The sequence below is a fragment of the Chiloscyllium plagiosum genome, unplaced genomic scaffold (genome assembly GCF_037043375.1).
Source record: "Chiloscyllium plagiosum isolate Xiang-an unplaced genomic scaffold, Cpla_swu_hap1 HiC_scaffold_22, whole genome shotgun sequence".
NCBI classification, from domain to species: domain Eukaryota; kingdom Metazoa; phylum Chordata; class Chondrichthyes; order Orectolobiformes; family Hemiscylliidae; genus Chiloscyllium; species Chiloscyllium plagiosum.
Genome location: NW_028270160.1, coordinates 21,454,163 through 21,477,634, shown reverse-complemented (window position 1 = coordinate 21,477,634; position 23,472 = coordinate 21,454,163). Strand labels below are relative to the sequence as shown.

At 41.0% G+C, this 23,472-nt stretch overlaps 1 protein-coding gene across 3 annotated transcripts in view; it reads left to right on the top strand.

The window, feature by feature from the left end:
- The first annotated feature begins 682 nt into the window (after positions 1–682).
- Positions 683–23,472, top strand: part of slc18a2 (solute carrier family 18 member 2) — a 35,606-nt gene continuing 12,816 nt past the window's right edge. Inside the window, exons 1-10 of one of the 3 annotated variants that reach the window (XM_043712837.2) lie at positions 683–1,359; positions 1,562–1,721; positions 6,145–6,493; positions 9,552–9,610; positions 10,610–10,693; positions 11,084–11,176; positions 18,471–18,560; positions 18,638–18,681; positions 18,819–18,879; positions 21,883–21,978. In XM_043712837.2, coding sequence (XP_043568772.2) covers positions 1,586–1,721; positions 6,145–6,493; positions 9,552–9,610; positions 10,610–10,693; positions 11,084–11,176; positions 18,471–18,560; positions 18,638–18,681; positions 18,819–18,879; positions 21,883–21,978 — 1,012 coding nt within the window. In that variant the 5' untranslated portion in view covers positions 683–1,359; positions 1,562–1,585. Of the gene's footprint in view, positions 1,360–1,561; positions 1,722–2,627; positions 2,737–6,144; positions 6,494–9,551; positions 9,611–10,609; positions 10,694–11,083; positions 11,177–18,470; positions 18,561–18,637; positions 18,682–18,818; positions 18,880–21,882; positions 21,979–23,472 lie in introns of those variants that run through there. The other 2 variants (XM_043712841.2, XM_043712840.2) reach the window with 2 other exon arrangements.

The window sequence follows — 23,472 nt, the reverse complement described above, 5'->3', positions numbered from 1 at the left end:
GGTAAATGTAGGGGTATGGGTGGGTTGCGCTTCGGCGGGTCGGTGTGGACTTGTTGGGCCGAAGGGCCTGTTTCCACACTGTAATGTAATCTAATCTAATCTAAATATTTTAACTGACAGTCCCGGTTCAAACTCCGCACAATCCAAAAACTAATCTTCAATTTGCTTGCTTAAGAAATGAAACGATTACTTGCATGATCACACAGCTCCACCTACCCCATAGAAGCTGCTGCACGTTTTCGACAATTGGCTGACAGCAACTTTCAATTCAAGAGCCCACAGAAACTCTCTGAACAAACGCGTGCAAGGAATATCCTTAACTGTAACGTTCAGCCCAACCATCTGTGCCATTACTTGGCAAAATAATTGATGAGAAGCTATTAGTCTCAAAGATTACTCACGAAGCAATTGCATTAAAACACGATAACTCACAAATTCTTCACGATGATGGAAAACTTTGACATAACAGACTTCTTATTAATTTATTCAGTTAACTAAATAAAGTTCAAATGCTTTGATTAGCCTGTTTTGCTGGTGATTGAGTGCTCCTTGGACTTGAAAATGTTTTATTACAAGGTGATGATTGCGTTATCTTTGGTCATCATCAATCTGAGTGTCTGTGCTTTTTAAAAAACCCATAAACAATCCCATCTCATTTCCTCAGACCAGCACTGAACCGCAGCACTGCCGCGGGGAATTGATGCTTATCCTGCCCTTGTTAATAATCGAGGTAGAAAGAAATTGGAATGAAATTTGCAACAATGCTCAGATTAGAAACCTATTTGCTTTTCAAACCTTTCATTGCAAGGTGGGCATAGGCAGGACGGTTTGGGGTGGGGGAGAGAGAATTATTTGAGAAGGTGGCAAGATGGTATTTGTTCATTCGAGTTGGGAGTTAAGACCCGACCCTTGCACTGTTCGTTGTGCCGTAAGTGGCCTGACTTAACGGATTGCAGGATTTTTAGTTTCGTACGTAAACAGTGGCCCGTTCATTCTCTGGGAAATGCATCATAGCGTGATGTAAGTTGCTGTGGGTGAGTGCCGATTGAAGGGAGGGCGAAATGGAATCTGAACTTTGATTTTGTCATGGAATAATAGTGGAGTAAATAGGAGGGGTGGACTGGCCCGCTGTCTGTAAATGACCGCCCCACTTGGCGCCTTGTCAAGCCCGTTCCTCCCTCCGCACCCCACCCCACGTCAACAAGAAGCAGCGGTGAATGGGAGGAATCGTGGCGTCAGCAGCTCGGAGCAATCCTCCCTGGTCCTGCCCACTGACTGCATGGCTCTCTTTCACACACTTGGAGCTGTCGGGGACAGAAGCAGCTTTTAGTAACACAGCCCCGTTCGATTCAATTCAAGGTGAGCGGTGCTTGTACAAGGGGTTTTCATTTCGACTCTTACCCCTCATTCTGTGCCATTGCATTACAACAGCAAACATACGCTTCCTGTTGCAATGCATCTGGTTGTCATTTGGAGTTCGCGTTTGCGCCGACATTCAGAGTCAGTGGTGATGAGTGCTGGCTATTATTACTAACGGGGTTTATGTTTCTCGTCCTTCTAGAAGTTACCCTGAGCAGCACAAGTGATGATGGATGGACTGCAGCGACTGAAGGAGTTTAGTTTTTTACGTTGGCTGAGGGAAGGTCGCCAATCTCGGAAATTGATCCTGTTCATAGTGTTTGTGGCGCTGCTCCTTGATAACATGCTGCTGACCGTGGTGGGTAAGTCACCGAGTCAGGGAGTTACACTGCACGGAAGTTAAACTGGAGCCGGGGGCTCTGGGCTGGCCCAAATCAAGGAAAGGTTCATTCTACATTTGACACTTGTTTTGAAAAGGGGAAGGGAGATCCAGGATTCTGTGCACTTTGTGGAAAACCGCTGAATTTTGGTAAAAAAAATAGTCAATTTTAATTGCTCAACCAGGACCTGAGCAAAAGTGATAAATGGTGAATGATACTTAATGTATCGATAAAAAAGATTAAAACTTTTGATTTGTAGTCGATAACAGGATTTAACTAACGGTGTTATTCTGGTATAAAGTTGTTTAATTTGACTTTTCGTGAGGGAGGAGCAGCACTGGGTTAGAATAGGTGATTGAATCTGGACAGGATCGATATGTTCAGCATTGGAGTTGCTCTCCAGTTGGGATTAGTGCACACTGTCCCCTAGGTACCCTCCTGGAACTTTTCACCCTCCCTCCGTCCAAGAAAACCTCTGTCCGTCTGGGTTGGTGCACCACCTGGCGAAATGCTGCCAGCCTTTGGATCAGCCATGGCATGGTTATCACTATTTCCAGTGCTATTACTTGTGATGTTTACCCAGCTTCACTGCTCCAGTTGACCGGCAATCCTTACTTTAAGGCTTGCAACTTCAGACAATACAGGAAGTGTATTTCGGATTGTACGCAATGTAGCCACTGCCATTTGTGGGGTTTCACATTACAGTGTCAGTCCTACGTGTCACACATGAGCTGTCCCATTAGGCCCTCAGCACTGCTCTTTCCCCAGATTCTTGCAAACCTTAGAGAATAGGTTTAACTGTCTTGTCGAGATTCCTGTGGGAGCTGACTCCACCGACCTTTTAGATCGTGCATCCCTGATCCCTGTGCTAATTCCAAATCTCCTCAGTTTCTCTCTTCCTGGAATTGTAGAACATCTCCACCAGGTTTCTCAGAGCGTTACCACTACTTTTCTGAGATTATCCACCGAACTGAAGTTCTTCAAATGTCTCATTCTGGTAAGAAACCTCCGCACTTGCTTGCTTTCACGTGTGCAGCTTGCAAACATCTTGTTTCAGATTTTAGATGCTATTGAGACATATCTGATTTTGATTACAGGCAGCAAGGGTTGTTTCCGTCCATACTGAGTGACCAATTATCTAGAAAATGTTCAAATGATCAGTGAGGACAATATTGGATTTGTAAAGTATAGGTCATGCCCGATGAATCTATGCGACTGAATTAATGAACTAAGGAGTGGCTGTGGATGTTATGGGCGGTTGTCAGTTAGCTCAGTGGACTCATTCGCAACGTGAAAGCTACAGCGAGGGCTCGATTCAATTAAAGGCACCTTTTCAAATTGGCAGCTTCAGCTATTCAGTCATTATGATTTGGATGGTAGAATTACACGTGTAAGTTTGCCAACATAGCAAAACTAGACAACCTTCTAATGCAGGTTAAAGTGGAATTAGAGGGGCAAAACTATATGGCAAATGGATTTTAATGTAGCTAAGTGTGAGGTCAGCCACTTCAAATCATAAAAGGCGTATAACTAAATACCTTCTCAATGGCAAAACATCGCAAAGCATCCATATGGGCAAATTGTTAAATGATCGTGGCCAGGGACAAAAACTAGAGACTGAGGACACAAGGGTTTATAAATCCAGTTAAGTCCCATCCGTGGCTAAACAGTATTGGGATGTTGTTCACTTCTGCGCACTACTCCCTAGAAAGGGTATATTGGCCTTGAGAGGAGGCTGCCGAAGGACTTGGACAGGCTAGGAGTCTGAACAAAGATGTGACAGATAGAATACAATATGTACCGCCGAGGCCGCATAAGGCTGTGATCAGACCGCATTTGGAATATGGGGAGCGGTTTTGGACGCCGAGCTAAGGAAGGATGTGCCGGCCTTGGAGGGGTCCAGAGGAGGTTTACAAGAATGAGCCCAACGATGGAGAACTTGTCATCTGAGAAGTGACCCTGGGTGTGTACTCAATGGAATTTAGAAGGATGGGAGGAGAGGGGGGAATCTCATTGCAAGTTACATAATACTGAGAGACCTGGATACAATTGACTGGTCAAGGTGTAATAGGAAATACTAAGACCGGACGGCACAGCCTCCGAGTGAAGGGTGCCCCTTTAGAATTGAGATAAGAAGGAATTTCTTCAGCCATAGAATGGTGAATATGTGGAACTCATTGACAGAGAGAGCTCAAGCATTGAGTTTCTTTGAGAGAGCGAGATAGATGGCTTCTTGATTAGTAAGGAGATGGGAGGTTAAGGGAACAGTCAGGCGTTGAGAGACATATCCGCGATGATCCAACAGTGGAGCAAACGGGACGGGCCAAATAGCCTAATTCTGCTCTTGTGTCTTATGGTCTTAATGAGGAAGTGCAATGAAAATTAGTTAGAATGATAGGTGGATACCAATACCAGGGTTATATTTCCGAGATTTAGATAAAGGAGCAGGATTGAATCGAACATTTGAAGATATTGGTGGGGCGGGGGAGGGTTGTCACGAGCTGGGAAAAGTCTATTTGCAATGTGACTGCACAGCTTCTTAGATCCTTCCTGAAGAAGGGCTCATGCCCGGAACGTCGATTCTCCTGTTCCCTGGATGCTGCCTGACCTGCTGCGCTTTTCCAGCAACACATTTTTCAGCTCTGATCTCCAGCACCTGCAGCCCTCACCTCCTCCCAGCTTCTCAGATCGTCCGGAAACAAGTTGCGTTCTCTGGTGTCTGCAGCTTTCCCTCTGGGGAAGTTTCTGGGAGAAGGTAGCAGAGGGAACGCGGATTGTCGGACAACGAGCTGTTTAACTTCTACCGCAACTTTTTAAGCTGAAAACAAAAAGGAATATCGTCAGTGAATTTGGGAGCAGAAATTAGCACTGAAGCCTGAAATGGGAGGAGTGCAGCTGAGGACAGCTTCCCACCTGAACTTTTGCTCTTGTGCCACTGCGGGAATCCTCAGCAACAGCGCACTCGCCGCTGGGTCGGCAAACTTCTGTTGGTGAAAAGATATAGCAGGTTATGAGGTTAGGCCCACAGGTTAGCCAGGGTGTAACGAAATGCTGGGAAAGGGTTCACAAGGAGCTACATGGCCTCTTTACCTCGGATTGGATGGCAGTGGCTGTTTTACTGGAAGATTGTTGATCGAACATCATGATTCGATTAACAGAGAGAGTGCTCCCTCCCATTTTCCATCTCCGGCCTGCTGCAGATGTCACACAGCTCAGTGTTGGGTACACCACCTCTCTCCGAAACGAACAGAGAGAAAGCGGAGAATATCCAACAACACAACTTGTTTCCGGACAGAGGTGGGAGCTCAGACATCGGGCTGCAGTGGACTATTCGTTGAGTTCGTTTATATCTCCATCTATTCCGCTACGTTTTTGGTGAGGTGCAGCCGGGTCGAGTCGCTTTGTTGGGGTCAGCTCACAACACTGGGATTAATACTGAACCATCGCCATGGGAACAAGTTCCGAATTCAGAAAGATCAGTAAATAAAGGGGCAGACGGCATCAAAGGGAAGGAATAAGGGTGAACTATCGGTTCAAGAATGATTATTGGGACTGACTCATTCAAGGTGAATGGGGGACAGTTGGAGATGTACCTGTCAGGGGGAATGCTGGAGGCTGGGACCCTTCCCTTCCCTCTCCCTCTGTCAGTCCCAGAGTGATCACCTCCCCCCACCTCTCGAATTTATCATCGTCAGTCTCGCTTATCTGATACACACCAAGTGTAATACAATCCCTCTAAAGCAAAGATCATTGTGGCTGGGTCCTTTTCAGAGATTCTTGGACCGTTGGGTCAGGATCATCCATCAGGTCATTGGAAAACGATGACAGTTTGATATGACTTTGCTGGGTGTGGTTCATGGGGAAGGTCTAATACCTTCACTTGGGAGAACGGCGTGTTCCTCTGCCCACTCAGGAAGACCGACAACTTCAGTTGTAGTTACACTGTCACCTCGATTGACAGACAGAGGAACCACATTCACAGCAATATCTACTCTCCACCTCAGAAAGTGGAAACTGAAGCGTGTCATGAGGATAAAACTGGACAAATGGGAATAAAACTGGAATTGATCGAAATTGTAACCATTCAAGTGTTGAGGCTAGGTTTACACCATTTCAATAGAGCGATGGGAATGGTCGGGGTCCAGTTCCCAGTGTATAATCTGCCTCTTACTGTCTAGGCTATTGTAAATTGCCAACATTTGTAATCAAATTTGTCCCCCCCTCCCCCAATTAGGGATACTAGGAGGTTCCGCTAGAATTGTTGCAGTAGGTGAACCTAGTAAGTTCCACTCTGGACAAGTACAATCACTTATCAATCCACCTTTTGTTTTTATCGTGTTCTTTGTGCGCTTACAGCTTCTGGCTAAGAGCTGTCTGAATTTGCTAACTGCCTGATGTTTTACAGTGCCCATCATTCCCAGTTACCTGTATGCTCTTCATCACCAACCACTGGAGGAAAGCCCCACCCAAACCCCTGGCGTGGTTTCCGCGACTCGATTTCAGAAAATCTTTTCCTACTATGACAACTCGACAATGATCACCGAGCGGGAAAGCAGGCCGGGTGATATACAGCAGGCTTTCACAACAACACCCTCCTCAGTGACCAATGCGACTGGGACAGCCGATTCGAACAGCAGCTGCTTGAAGAAAGACAAGTACTTGCTGAATGAAAATGTCCAAGTTGGCTTGTTGTTTGCTTCAAAGGCCACTGTCCAACTGGTAACAAACCCCTTCATAGGGCCCTTAACAAACAGGTGAGTCATTGGCTCTAACCATAAAACTTGCACTTCCTGCAGTGTCATCTGTCATGAATGAATCTCCTCTTAATGAACAAACTATACTAACTTCGCAGGCGATAAGAGATGATGATAAAAGTAAAAGTGCTGGAAGCCCCAAGATGACAGGGGTATATGGGGAGAACAGGCTAGTTGCTTTCTCTGGTTGAAACCACTCTCAGAACTATTGGAAGCTCAACACTCTCTCCATGGCTGTTGACTGATCTGCTGAGAGGCTCCAGTTTCTAAACCGTCTGCCTGTTGCATTTACTCTTCCCAGCTGTTAGTCTCACACTTTGAGTGCCCAAGGTGAGAATGTGCAGGGCTGAGAGGAGGGGGTAGAATTGATTTCCTGGTTAGTTTATCAGATGGTTAAATAAGATTATAATTTCACTCGTAAATTTCTAATCAAAGGAAAATGTTCTTTCCAGAAGAACTTACACATCATGTAGAACTCACTAAACGCATTGCAGGGAAGATAGATGTGTGCATGAGGGACAAATGGAGATACTGACTGGGTAGATGCAACATGTAAGCGAAAGTGAGGACTGCAGATGCTGGTGATTAGAATCCAGAGTGTGGAGCTGGAAAAGCACAGCAGGTCAGGCAGCATCCAAGGAGCAGGAAAATTGATGTTTCGGGCAAACATGTATACCAGTCATCTTACATAAAGGTATAGGTGATCAGAGAGTGACAGCCCTTGACATCAAGGTTGCATTTAACTGAGTATGGTATCGAGGAGCCCAAGTAGAACTGGAATCAATGGATATCGGGGAAAACTCTCTTTTGGTTAGAGTCCCATATCTGGTACATAGGAAGATGGTTGTAGTTGCTGGAAGTCAGTCATCTCAGCTCCAGGACATCTCTGCAGGAGTTCCTCAGGGTAGTGTCCTAGGCCCTATCTTCAGCTGCTTCATCAATGACTTTCCCTCCATCATAAGGTCAGAAGTGGGGATGTTCGCTGATGATTGGTGCAACATCCAGCATGATTTGCGACTCCTCAGTTACTAAAGCAGTCCATAATCAAATGCAACAAGGTCTAGGCAATGTCCAGGCTTAGGTTGAAAAGTGGCAAGTAACTTTGTCATACAAATGCGAGGCTATGAGCATCTCCAATAAGAGACAATCTACCCACCTTGATATTCAATGCTGTTACCATCACTGAATCTCCCACTATCAACATCCCTAGGTTTACCATTGGCCAGAAATTCAATTGGACTCATTATATAAATACAGTGCATATAAGAGCAAGTCAGAGACTAGGAATACTGCATCAAGTAACTCACCTCCTTGCTCTCCAAAGCCTGTCCACCATCTGCAAGGCAAACATCAGGAGTGTGATGGAATACTCCCCACTTGCCTGGATGAGTGCAGCTCTAACAACACTCAAGAAGCTTGACATCATCCAGGACAAAACAGCCTATTTGATTGGCATTACATCCATAAGCATGCACTCTCTACATCACCAAAGCTCAGTAGCAGCCATGTGTACAATTTACAAGAAATTCACCAAAGATTTTCAGACAACACCTTACAAACGCTCACCACTTCCATGTAAAAGGACAAAGGTAACAGATACATGGGAACACTACCACCTGCAAATTCATTTCAAAGCCATTCAAGCATTCTGACTTGAAAATATATTACTGTTCTTTCAGTGTAACTGTGTAAAAGCTTGAAATTCACTCCGTAACAGCATTGTGGGTCTGCCTACAATGCATGTACGGCAATGGTTCAAGAAGGCAGCTCACTATTATTTTCTCAAGGGCATCTAGGGATGGGCAATAAATACTGGCCCAGCCGGCAATGCCCAAGTCTCCCAAGTGAATTGAAAAAAGGTTGCTTCCGACATCGAGAGAACTCACCTGACTACTTTTGCATTTTTCCCAGATTTCTCACCATTGTTCACATCATATAGGCCTGTACAAATTCTGCCCATTGTGTTTTCTGAACTCTGTTCAAATGATACTCATGTGGCAAAGATGATAGTCTACCACATTAGTTTCTGCACAGGTAACTCTTCAACTGCTATAATGGAACAAAAATGTGTCCAAAATGTAAATCTACAATTCATTACTTATGTTAGTCTGCATAGTTTTGAAAGGGAAAAGCACAGTCCAGTAGCATCAGGGGAGCAGGGCAGTCAGATTTCAGGTCATCAGTACATTCATGAGTCCTGATGAAGGGTCCCAAACCAAAACGTCGACTCTCCTGCTCCTCTGATGCTGCTTGATCGGCTGTGCTCTTTCCAGCTTCACACATTATTGACTCTGACTTTACAGTATCTGCAGTCCTCACTCTCTCCTAGTTTTGAAAAGGGTCTATCCTTGATTATGGGTGCATATGAACAAGATTTTGTATGTGAGAATGTTTACTTGTATATGTATGAAGATGATAAAACAAAATGTTTTATTTCTTGCACATTTGATAGTTTGACAGTGTATTGTAAAGGAGAATTTATGTATGTGCAATTATAGCCCAAATGTACCCATCATAAAAGGAGAGAATGGGAGAGTGCTCATGAGTAAATAAATATGTTTGATAGCAGGAGAATATATTTACTTGTGTAGATGAGTATGTGTGCAGGTGTGAGTGCCCATACAGATGACTGGCTGTACGGAAGTTCAGGGGCAGTTAGACATTGTTTCAAGCTTAGATTTCAAGCTTGCAATTTGTAACAATACCTGAGTGGCCATTACAAAATTTAGCTTATTCTCAGAATAAGTCTTTGTTTTTTCCTATCTTGTTTCATTAATGTATTCATTTCCCTGGTAAATCTTTCAAAAACGATTGACTGTTTAAAATCAGAAACAACTAACACTGCCTACGACACAAGTATGCATATAGTCTTGCCTCCTGTATGTATAAAAATCACTGTTCACATATAGATGTATCTATATAGTCACAATATTCTTTGTATAAGATTTTAAATTTTCCTTGAGTTGTCTACTTAGAAAAGGGCACCTTTTAGCTTTTGTGAATTGTTTTTTACAGGTACTTATGAACAATGTAAATTGGATACTTCTTTTGTTTGCAGGATAGGATATCAAATTCCAATGTTTGCAGGGTTCATCATCATGTTCATATCAACAGTTAGTAAGTACTTCAACTTTATTTTTTATTTATCTAAAGCCATTAACAAGGTTAGAATCCTTATTGTCTGTGTGACACAGTATCCTTTTAACATAATCATGAATCCATTCAAATATCTAATTGAATAAGGATCTTGGTTGTTTGCACTTTCTTTTTGAAGATGATATACAATTTGGATGGCAATAAAGATCAAACTCTTATTGAGCTCATGCTGGGTCAAAGTCGATTTGATCTTAAACATGTAGGTCAGTAATTTGTTGAGGAAACCACAAATGGAGGCAGGGGAAGTCAATAAGGCGTATGGAACCTGGAAGTCTCCAGTGTCCTCAGACCTCTGGAATATTAGTCTAATACATTGTATGTGACACCATCCTTTGGCTCCAAATCAGGAAACCAGTCCAATTGGCAGGTTTCACTTCCAGCTGGGCAAAGAGCTAGTCAGATAAGATAGATCAATGCCCAGTGATGGGGAATTGTTGAGTGGGTGACCTAGGCAGATGAGGTTTCTCAGGGGAGAGCGTCAAAATGGGGAGGTATTTGTACAGTTGGAGACATCCAAGGGAGGTATTAGGGGCTGGTTAATCAAAATGGGAAGTAGAGTCAATCCCAGCATCCTGGTGGAGGAGGAAAGATGTTTGGGGAAACTGAGGCTCAAGATGAGAGTGCAGAATCAGAAGCCTGGCAAATGGGATCAGGTAGGCATGCTGAACCTAACTGTTGGATCTGACAGCCCTTGTCTAGATGTAACTAACAACTATTCAAAGGTTCAGGAAATGCAACCATCCACAGTTAAATTCAAAATCTGAATAATAATAACATACAAAACCTTGTTCTATACTTGAAGTTCCAACTCGCTTCCTTTGAGTGGATTGTTTGCTTTCCCACCTTCCTCTCTCCATTAAAAGTAAAGTTAGGTTTAGTTTCACAGAGAATTTGGATTTAGTTGCAATTCTTGGATTAAATATTTTTGGATAACACTCTCACATCATCTTATCCCTGCAGTGTTTGCTTTCTCAAAGAGTTACGTTTTACTGTTCTTAGCCAGATCTCTGCAGGGTATCGGCTCATCCTGTTCCTCTGTGGCAGGTAAGGAAAAATTTCCAAAGTAATAGGACAATAACACTGTAACTAAACATCTTTAGAAGAATCAAGCATCCATGTAAAACTTTATCAGAGATGTTGGCCTAATAACTAACTGTAATTTGATAATCATATTTGTGTTCAATGGTTTCCAGTTGTTTCACAGTACAGATAATCTTCATTAAAATACAAATTTAATATTTTTTAGCATTGCAAACAACTTAATTTTCTTTTGGAATTTGATTTCTCATTGTTTAGGAATTATGCAATAGTTACATTGAGAATTCATTCTGTATTTACTTCACTGAGAAGTCATGTTGTATTTCCAAGGTCAAAAACACTTTAATATTTCATAGACATTTACACAGACTGACAGGTCTCTCTTTTCTCACACAGGTATGGGGATGCTGGCCAGTGTTTATACTAATGATGAAGAAAGGGGTAATGCTATGGGTATCGCATTAGGAGGTCTTGCAATGGGGGTTTTGGGTCAGTATCCGTCTAACTGCATTATGTTTGCCTGCTTCAAGAGGAAGACAATTCATAGTCACCTTAAAAAGTATACTGTAAATCAGTGGATCACAGTTTTCTAATTGGGAGAAAGTGAGGACTGCAGATGCTGGAGATCAGAATCATGAGCGTGTTGCTGGAAAACCACAGCAGGTCAGGCAGCATCCGAGGAGCGGGAGTATCGACGTTTCGGGCAAAAGTCCTTCATCATTGCTGAATGATGAAGGGCTTATGCTCGAAACGTTGATTCTTATGCTCCTTGGATGCTACCTGGCTTGCTGCGCTTTTCCAGCGCCACACTCTCGATACAGTTTTCTAATTGTTCGTACAAAATGCAAGCAAATTCCAGAAGTATAAACTTTGTTTCAAACGTCATCTGCTATTTCAAATAAAAGACCCTGCAAGATTGTAGTGGCCTCTTTAGCTATGCAATGGTTACGCTTAATTTTAATCAGTTATTGAAAAATGAACTGAGAGTTAAGATTAAATGCCAGATGTGATTCAGAACCTTCAGTACCTGAATTGGATTACTGACTATATATCTTCAAGAATTCTCACATTCTGTCCAGTTCAAACCTTTTAAGTTCAGTTCAGAGGGCACTGGACATTATATGGCCGAGTTAACTAATCTAATTACAACCAAAGTTCAACAATTTCCATAATGCATCATTTAGAAATTTACAGAATTTGCCATTATATTGTTGGAAATAACTTCAAAGAATGACTGAGTCAGATCATGCTGTATAAGGCACAATTAAATAAGCAGGAGAAAGTGAGGACTGCAGGAGCTGGAGATCAGAGTTAAGATGGGTACTGGAAAAGCACAGCAGGTCAGGCAGCATCCGAGGAGCAGGAGAATTGACATCTCTGGTCTGAGCCATTCATGATTCAGCAATGATGAAGGACTTTTGCCTGAAATGTCAATTCTCCTGCTCCTCGGACGCTGCCTGACCTGCTGTGCTTTTCCAGCACCACACTGTCAACCCCCACAATTAAATAAGTGAAAGACTTTCACTTCCACCTACCCTGAACCATTATAAATGTTGATAATTCTTTACATGAAACTAAGATATTTCTTACAGTATCTCTGATGTTCTTGTTAACCTTGCAATATTGCTGCTGATTTCTTAGCTGTACTGTTTACAAGTCATGTTAGCTATAACTGGGTTAGAGGTAAGTTTGAAGGAGGGTCCTAAAGGAGGTTAGAAGGATAAGAAAGTATAATTTCATGCTTTTAATTTACGTGGATGAACAAATGGGTTGAAATAAGTAGGGAATGGATTAAAGATCAAAGTTAAAGGAATACAAAGATCACAGAAGGTTGTAAGGGCTGGAGGAATTAGAAAGGAAGGAAGAAGCCATAAAGGGATTTGCCAAGAATTTTAAATCCTTTAAATTATTACTGCATGTGTACAACAATTTGAAAAGTCCTCCTCTGACCCACTGCAAGTTGTTCATTTGCTCTGAATCATCAGATCATAAACTTCATGTTACTTTTGGTGATTTATAGTACGGAGAGAATTTTTCTTTTCTAATTTAACTGAGTGAAGGTATGATTCCTGCTTTTGAATTTGAAGAAACATCCCATATTTTCTTTTTTTTCCAATCAGAAGATATTCAATTTACAGAAGGTATCAATGGTGGTATGGCAAAGTATTTTTATGCCTTTGTGTTCTAGTAGTGAGTTGCCTCTTAATCCCTGAAACATATTATTTGTTGTGTGGTTGTGAACAAGTCTCAGCATTGAAATTTAGAAACTTTCTTCTGAAACTCAATAATGGTGAAAAAGTGAGTCTTTCTTCACTGCCTATCCAATATCAAATATGTCCAAACTTTGGAGGACCAGCAAAAATAGGTAGGAAAAGGGAAAGCAGTTAGTTGACTGGTATTGAGACTGTTCGATATCTGAAGGTCTGGTCTTTGTTTTTGCTTGTAGCAACATGACTCAAAGGTTGCTTATAGCAATGGAGAAAAAACATTTATATACCCCAGCTACTCAGCAATAGCCAATTCATTTCTTCAAGGCGGAGTGGAGAATTGGTATTCACACCTTTGGAAATGTGTTTCTGATGATGGCAGTATTGGGAGGATATCTCCATGTTCTGATAATTTGGATTCACTGAGTCCATTCTTTGTTACTATGGGAAAGGACTTAACTTCTCAATTCTCCAAAGATTAAGTATTCACATGCATTTGCTGTAACATACACAACTTTCCACTGTATCCAGGTTTTCCCCAGACATAATACCCAAATCCCTATGGGGAAATTCTTCTTACACATTCCTTTAGGGAGGATACATGATTTTGCAATGAATGGATCTCATACCAACTGAAAGATCAGACTCATTGTATTGTTTAAACTGTGCAATGTAGATGTTGCCACATATGGTTTGAAGTTTTAGTTTGTACATCAACCTTGTGGTGTTACAACTGTATATGTAAAACCAAAGGCTGTTTTCATATTTCCCAATTTGAAGCTAAACTGTGGTGAAATTTTGGAATGTATACAAGCCCATGTAAGCTCTAGAATAGTGGCATGATATTATACAAACACAGTGGACAGTGAGTTCCTGAGATATTTCAACTCAGTGAAATTCTGAATTTGAGACATGGAATAAAATAAAGTACTTGAAGATGATGAGAGAGTGAAAACAAGACAGGGAGAGAACATTAGAGCTGAAAATGTGTTGCTGGAAAAGCGCAGCAGGTCAGGCATCATCCAAGAAGCAGGAGAATCGACGTTTCGGGCATGAGCCCTTCTTCAGGAATCCCCGAAACGTCGATTCTCCTGCTCCTTGGATGCTGCCTGACCTGCTGCGCTTTTCCAGCAACACATTTTCAGCTCTGATCTCCAGCATCTGCAGTCCTCACTTTCTCCAGGGAGAGAACATTAGCCAGCAATTATAAAATAACATCGGTAATACTCTGGAAACTGCTTCTGCATGTTTTGAAAATGGTTCTCAATAACATCAGCTACTATAAGGTAGGAAGACAGGATCCATACTGCCATTTCATTGAAAGGAATGATAATTGCACACTCCCAAAAATATTCCCACGCCTTAGAGTGCCAAAGTAATAGTTTCAGACAGGTGAACACTTTCACTTCATCTTGTCCATGACTCCATTGTATTCTCTTTGTGCATTTCCAGTAACTCAGATTTCTATTATTGACAATACCCATCTAGTTCATTCTTCAAACCTATTTCATGTTCCTTTTCACACTATCCATGCTAGTAAGCTGATTGAGCACAGCAATATAAATAAATGCTTAACCATATACCGACAGTGTCACACTGTGCCAACTATCCTCTCCCTGATATGTTCCCTGTTTACAATGCTTTTGGTGAGGTAAACTGCTTGAACCAATTTTCAAAGATCACATCAAATTCTCATAATTAAAAGTAACATTTGTTTAAACATATGAGAGCCAACTACAGAGATTATAACATATTTAAGGGAAGATAATAATCTCACAATCAACAACTTAACTCATACGTATGGAGAAGATTATAGGTTATGTTTACAGCAAATAATACTTTAAATGATTTTTAATTATATCTTCCAATTGCACAAATACTTTATAAATTTTGCTTTCAATTCTGTTCGTAAATAAAACATAAGACAAATTCAACTGAAGAGGCACTATTCAGCCTAACAGAAAAAGAACAGGTAAGGAATGTCAGATATATGAAAAATAAAACTATTTTATTTTCGATAACTCAAATTCAGCATCAAACATGCTCCCAAGTCAGATCCATCACAATTAGATTTAAAATATACTCCTGAGTAAGAGTGCCAAATTAAAACCAAATCTGGAGAATAATAAATACTTAAACCTCATTTTACAGAGTACTGATGGTACAATGCTTGCCAACAATCTGGACTGAATTCAAACACCAGGCATAAGCGAATCATCCACATTCTGTTGGCTCTGTTTTCTTCCTTGTTCTTTTTTTAAAAAATAAAATGAAGCACCTAATTTAAACTAATGTGGAAGATTTATTAAGTGGTAATTTTTAAAACAGGGTGTGCATTAAATGCCTTTTCATACTTCAAATTATTTGAATTGAGAGTATTGGTGAGCAAGCAGTCCAGGTGCTATCAAATGGCCTCAGTGTCCCTGAGTTAGGCAAGGGGTTGTACAGGGAGAAAGTGAGGACTGCAGCCTGCTCTTTTAATCTTTTCCTGGAATTCTATCATGGGTGAGAATAGCTCTAAACTAAAATGGTTTGCCAAAACTTAGGTTTTCTAACACTCCTTTTCTTTGATTTGTGTAAATCTCCAGCAAGTGCAACTTTTACCTAACTTCAAATCAATTTATGGCCTCAGGAGATTTAAATATGGGAAATGAGATGACGGTGCTGATTTTAACTCTGGGGAATTTCTGCAGACTAGCAGCACTGAGAATTCAAAACATCATCTATTGCTCTAAATTAGAGTTTTGAAGTATCTTAATTGCTGGACCCCAATTGAATTCCAATAGGAAGAAAAATAATCTTTATCAACAGATACCACCCACCAACAGTTGACAAGTTGATCTACTGCAATCTAGCTCACCTGCGTTATGGAGCTAGGGAGGAGATGTGTTCCCAGTAGGGACATTCTTTCTTTATAGTCTGTTAGTCCCACAAGTAAAAGCAAAATTGACTTTTCAGGTCCATATTGGCCTGGTCCTTTAGATCCTGCAAGGTTGACCTGCCATGAAACACATTGCCACTTACTGCCTAGGCACACAGTGAAAGTCGCCATTGATATCAAAAGGGAAGGTCAATAGCTTAGGCTGGATGCCCCGGCAGCCTTCTCAGGAAAACAGAGAAAAATCAAAACCTGCTAGTGCCAGGCCACTGTGAATAACACTGTGAATTGACACTGGATTGTTCAGGTTGAAATCACCTCCATTCTGCTGAGTGAAAAAGTTGCAAAGGAAGTTTTTTAAAAAAAAGAATAAAAACTTCTTAGCAAATTGTACTTAGGTTTGCGTAAAATTCCTGATTAAATAAAATGTACATCAGTGGGGTACAATCTAATGTGTACTGTGAGTGCTAGCATTGACAAAAAAGAAAACAGTCACCATTTCTTTAAGCTGTTGCCTTAAATGTTACATGGCATTGTCTCAGTTAGTCATCCTACCACGTTGTGAGCCTAATTGTCACTTGTTAAACAATGATCTCTCTGCCTTTGTTCCAAATACATTGTGACTTTCTGTTGTAAGTGGCGAGCAATCTTAATCAGGGTCATTAGTGTTTGTTAGCTTTTCAGAAAGATTAATGCGAATGACTTTTGCTGTATCTTTGGTATTTGACCAGATTACATTTAAATTTTCACATTACTCTTGAATCACTCAGATGTAAGTTCAATTAGTTTCAATCACCCCTTGCAGTTTGAGATTTTGAATACGAAAGACTTGCCAATTTTCAAGCTCAGCCTTTGTTACTGAACCAATTTTATGTATTCCAAATATTGCTTCTCATAACATGCATTAATGAAATGCTTGAAACCATTTCACTATTTGCCCAAGAAAATATTATTAATCTATTTAGTTTTCAAGTATTAATGAGCAAAGAGGAGTTGGCACTGGAATGTGCAATGCATTTTTCCAGTTTTGTTTGTCTCAGATCCTCCAAGATCTGGTCTCATGCAGCCAGCTATAGAATGAAGCTTCTTGTATTCTGCTCCAAACATGTGTTGTGGCCCACAGGTTTGTTTTTATTTCTGCACCTCAATTTTCATAGGCCATTCTTGATAAGAGGCAGTTTTCTTCTGTAGTGTCAGAATGTGCATTATAGTGTCTGCAAATGAGGTCATGTTATGCTCTCTTCTATATTGGCTCTAGTTTGAGCAATATCTGGATTTTACAATTCTTTTCCGGGTGGTTTTCAAATCCCTCATGACTTTCCAACCAACCCTCTCATCCCACCAGCCTCTGAAATCTCCTGCAGCCCCAACTACCCTCCAACATAGCTACACTCCTTTAATTCAGTCTTCTTCCATTCCCTCTTTGTAACTGCTACACAATGGTAGGCCTAGCCTTCATGTACCTAGACTGCAAGCTCTGGAATATCCTCCCACTATCTGTCCACTCTTTTAAGGCATGATATAAAACCTTTTTCTTGACCAAGCTTTTGTTCACATGACCTAATAGCCCACCTCTTCTGATCTCCAGATCATTGGAGATGGGTTATGTGACCCATTATGTGCACTTGGAACCCACAGAAGTGCCAACATACTGACCTCTGTGCGAATTTCCTGGGAAGGTTGACTTGTGACAAGTAATTACCCCGCTCCCTGAAACCCATCGCAAAAGTGTTCTGCCCTGAGCTGGAGTTGGAGAGTTCCACAGTACTAACCTGGGATGTAATTCAGGAAATGTTAGTCCACTTAAAACTACAGAATTGACTGCCTCACATTGAATACCTGCCAACATGACTACCCTTTGACCTGACCTGACTGCACTGTCTGACTACCCTTCCTTGACCAATTGACCAATCACCCTCACCACTAAGCTGACCCAAACAAACTATCCCACAAACTCCTCCCAACTGGATTACCTCTCCCCAATGTTGCCCACACTTCTAGCTACCCAACTCACCCGCTTGCCCCTGTACCTTTCACCACTCACTCATTATCCAGCATTCACACTGGACCTTTAAACATCCCTTACAGCAGCTGTGTAAAGGGGAAGAGAGGAGCAGGGAGTTGCCTCATCTTTCCTCACGTGCTACAGCACCACTATAGAGCTCTTCGATGGACAGTGCTTTGCGCACTTCTGGAGAATCTGGGCTCAGAACAGCTATAAATTAAGTCAGAGCAGCATCAGAGAGGGGAGAACTTCAAGCAGAAAGGCAATTTGAGAATAATTGCCATTCCACCAAGATCTGAATTGATGTTTCTTTACATAGCTTGATGGCATGTTTTGTTACTTAAATGCTTCTGTGAATCACCTTCAGACATTTTATTGGATTAACAGGGCAGTACAAATATCAGCTAATACTGCTGTTGAAATTAAAGCTAATATTACATTTAAATAATCTTGATTGTTCACTTGTTGACATGACAACTGAATGGATCTTTTTATGAGTCAATTTGCATCTAATCAGGTAAATATTTCAGACCATGTTTGCTGTGTCAGGTTAAATGAAAATTATTTTACTAAACAATCATAATCCACTCACACTGGGAAATTTTAATCTTAGATATGCATTTTGCTGTGGGATGTTACATCCATTTAGTTGGCAATTAATTCATACTGATCTTTCAACTTGACCCTTTATAGTGGGCCCACCCTTTGGCAGTGTCATGTATGAATTTGTGGGGAAGACTGCTCCCTTCTTGATTCTGTCAGCGCTGGCCCTTCTGGATGGAGGTAAGTAAAGGAAAAGATGATTATTGTCAGGCATCTAAAATCAATTTAAGCAGAATAACAACTCTTGCCTGCTTTAGCCCTACAGCTATTTATCCTCCAGCCATCCAAAGCACAACCAGAAGTAAGTACAATCTTTAGATTATTGCAAAATGATAAAACACATATTGTTTAGCACAGACTTTGGAATATTAATATTTTTCTTGACTCATCCACTATTATATTTACTTTCTGCAGTGACTATTGTTTGATTTTTCCTAGAGCCATAAGGGGAGCTCACTGTTTGCACTTTTACGTGATCCTTATATATTGATTGCTGCAGGTATTGCACCTACTTTAAGATTTCATATATTTATAAATTAATCAATACTTATTCAAGTATTATTTCCAGAATAAAGACAAACATACAACATTAAGACTACCTTGCATTTATTTTGTGAATTTACTATCTTAGTGGCGTCTACAATGTTTTACATTTTGGCCAAAGCAAAATGGACACCAAATGGGAAGAAGGAATTAGTAAATAGATTCATAGAGATGAGCTGCAAAAAGAGTTGAAAAGTCTTACACAACTGGTTGAGACCAGGAAATAGAGGAGGTTAGGCAAAGAGATTTTCAGAAGGTTGGAGCAAAATAGTTAAAACAGAATTTAGGAATGATGGAACAAAAGGGACAGGGCAGGACTTGCTTTCCCCAAATTTGATGGGAATAGGGGGCATTTGATCAGCTGAGAGGATGGTAGTGGGGCTTCCTGAGTCAAGACTCCCCTGCAGATCTACCAAGTGCCTGTGTGGAACAAGTCTTCCCAAAAAGGCACTTTGACTGTTACCAGTTTTCCAGCCATTGTCCAAAACCTTTGTTGCCTCCACTAGATTCCACCATAGAACTAAAGATTGGAATTGTTTCAGGGATTGTAGAATATAAATAGACTTTTAAGACTGACCCACTTCAAAGTTCAATCCCAAAGCAACAGTGCCTGAAATTCCAACATTTGGTAACAGCTTTCAATAAATTAGAATATTTGAAGACTGTAATTATTTACAGAATGCACACTGGCTAGTTGTTATAAGTATGAGCTTGATAATGTACTTCCAAGTTGCCTAATGACATACAGCACTTTGACCCAACTCATCCATGGCGACAGATTTCCTCAACTGAACTAGCCGCATTTGCTTGTGTTTGGCCCATTATTGCTCTAAACTTTGCCTATCCGTATATCTGTCCAAATGTCTTTTATATGTTGTAATTGTAGCTGCTTCTACCACTTCCTCTGGCAGCCAGTTCCATAAATGCACCACTCTGTGTGAAAAATTTGCCCCTCAGGTCCTTTTAAAATCTTTCTCCTCTCACCTTAAACCTATACCCTGGAGGAAAAAAACCTTGGCTATTCACCATATCTATGCCTTCATGATTTTAGAAACCTCAATAAGTTCACTGCTTAGCCTTCAACGCTCCAGGGAATAAAGTCCCAGCCTATTCATCCTCTCCTTACAATTCAAACCTTCCAGTTTCAGTAACAACCTGTGAATCTTTTTTGAACCTTTTCTAGTTTAGTAACTTCATTCCTTTAGCAGGGCAACCAGAATTGTTTGCAGTACCCCAAATGTGGCCTTACCAATGTCCTATACAGCTATAACATGATGGCCCAACCCTTGTACTCAGTGCTGTGACCAATGAAGACAAGTGTGCTAAATGCCTTCTTCACCACCCTGACTACTGTGGTGCCACTTTCAATGAATTATGGTCTTCTGTTCAACAACAGTCCCCAGGGTCCTACCATTAACTGTGTACGTCATGCTTACTGAAGGCCAAATAATTGCTGTTTCCCCACCTGCATCCCTTCATTACTCCTGAGAACTGACTACGTTGCCTTTGTAAAAGTAAATAAAATATTTTGAAAATAAATTTCACTCAGGAAACGTTTGCTCAGGGGAGACATGCAGGAAGTGCATTAAAGATTAATAGAATGGCAAAAAAGGGACAGTTGTTTGGGTGGATCCAGTGAGGTCTTGCGCATATTAATTGCATCACTTACTTTTCCACTTACACTGTGTGGACATAGATTATGCTTCCAGCAATAGTTCATGAATTGCACAGGAAGTTCAACCAAAATACCACCAAATTTCATTTATTTAATGTCTTTAAAGTGGGTGAAGTGGAGTGCAGAGGTGTTTAGTTAAGAATTTCCAGACCAAGGATCCTAGACAGCTAGATGCATGACTGTCAATGCTGAGGTGACACAAGGAAAGGATGCTCCATAGGCTAAAATCAGAGGATTAGAAATTCTGGATGGTTATCCAATTAGAGGAGATTACAGAGGTTGGGATGGATAAGGCAATGAAGTAATTCAAAGTTGAGAATGAGCATTTTAAATTGGTGGTTCTGGACCATGAGCTTTATCAGTAAACAAGAACCTCAGTGATGGATGAATGAGACTTGCTGCATGATTGGGGACACGCAACAGATTTTTTTTGGATGAATTTAAGTCAATGTAACATGAGGCTGAGAATACATTTATTGACTCAAGTGACCCTTCTCCATAATGAAGGTCTGGCCCTGAGTGTGCATTATAAGATAGTTTTAGATTAGATTACTTAGATTAGATTACTTAGTGTGGAAACAGGCCCTTCGGCTAAACAAGTCCACACCGACCCGCCGAAGCGCAACCCACCCATACCCCTACATGTACCCCTTTTTACCTAGCACTACGGGCAATTTAGCACAGCCAATTCACCTGACCACACTTTTGTCTTGCTGACCACACTCATTACTCTGTAGCATCACATACAGAGTAGATGCATATAACCAGAGCCAGATAGCCTCAAAGATTCAATGCTATTCACAGCAGAATATGCCTAGTCAGATAGAGGGACTTTGATATCCTCATATTAAGAATGTGTTGGCAACTCACAAAATAATAATTTATTGCATTTATTCAAACTTTACATCAAAGGTTAGTCTATCATCATCTTTTGTGCAACCATTGATTTGAGCTTAGTAAACAGGATCAATGTGTTCTGTGTTTCATTAAACTTGTTGAAAATTTAACAGGCTTGTTTGCTTAAGTGGTTTAACCTTTCAATAATAAATATTAAAAAGCAAGAATAGAAGCATTTCATGTAATTATATCCACTGCTTGATTTGACAGCGTTCCCTTTTGTCAATTTTTCCCTTGATAGAACTGCTTGTAATAAAGAGCACATTTTTCTGAAATCGTATTTTATTAAATTCATTTAGTGCATTCCACCCTTTTTACTCATAACCATATATTTGAGAATTACTAATTGTTGGACTTTATTAATAATTTAATTCTTGTTTTCATAAGGAGCCATATGCTTTGCAAACATGGGTATTGCAATGCTGGAACCAGCCTTGCCCATATGGATGATGGAGACCATGTGCTCTGCAAAATGGCAACTGGGTAAATATAAAGCTATACCATCTTCTCACTTGAAATTCTGAGTAATCATATCAGAATCCTTTGGTAATCATATGCAGCTACATTAAGGTTTCAAGAAGATTGCCATGGTTAGTGTTTTTAGCAGAGGTATGAATAAAGAAAAGCAAAGTCTTGTATTTATATAGCACATTTCAGGACAACAGGATATTTAATATCGAAGAAGTATAGTCACTGTTGTAATGTAAGTAAAACCACAGCCAATTAGTGCAGAGCTGGTTCCTACAACAGCAAAATGCCAATAAACAGATCATTTATTTTTGAAATGCTGACTGCAGGGCAAATGTTGTCTAGGGAATCAGGGATAACTCACCTACAAGTCTTTCATCTTATAGAATGGAAAAAGTTTACCAGAAGAGGTATATAGGTATCAACTTTACATCTCAACCATAAAAAAAACACCTCTGGCAATGAAGCACTTCTATACAACATTGGGGTGTCAGCCCAGACTTTTGTACTCACCAATATCATTTATTGTATCCGTTGCTCCTGATGCGGTATCCTCTACACTGGGGAGACTGGACGCCTCCTAGTAGAGCACTTTAGGGAACATCTCCGTGACACTCACACCAACCAACTCCCCCTCCCTCTCTGCCGAGGACATGGAGGTCTTGGGCCTCCTTCACCACCGCTCCCTCACCACCAGACGCCTGGAGGAAGAACGCCTCATCTTCTGCCTCGGAACACTTCAACCCCAGGGCATCAATGTGGACTTCAACAGTTTCCTCATTTCCCCTTCCCCCACCTCACCCCAGTTCCAAACTTCCAGCTCAGCACTGTCCCCATGATTTGTCCTACCTGCCAATCTTCTTTTCCATCTATCCACTCCACCCTCCCCCTCCCGCCCTATCACCTTCATCCCTTCCCCCACTCACCTATTGTATTCAATGCTACTTTCTCCCCACTCCCACCCTCCTCTCACTTATCTCTCCACCCTTCAGGCTCTCTGCCTGTATTCCTGATGAAGGGCTTTTGCCCGAAACGTCGATTTTACTGCTCCTCGGATGCTGCCTGAACTGCTGTGCTCTTCCAGCACCACTAATCCAGAATTTTGTACTCAACAACCTGGAATCAGACTTCAAGTTACAACCATATGACTCAGAGGCAAGCACACTATCAACTGAGCCTTGGCTGATAGCACAAGCTACTCAATGAGATTGGGTTTATGATCTTACTAGAAATACTCAGCAGAGGGAACCTTCATTAGCAAACATTTTGCCGCATTAAGAAATCAAGACTGTTGTTCACCCCAGAATAACTTAGCTCAATTTTGATTTGTTTCCTATATATTGCATTGTTTATCCTTGGTAAAGTCTGACCTTTGAACAGACTTGCAAATTAATGTTTGCTCAATTCACACTCGTCAGACAATTGACATGCATTGTCTTTCATTTTATGCAAAGAAAGTAACATTTATCCTTAGAATTCATGGTACAGATCTTAAATGTTCAGCAGTTG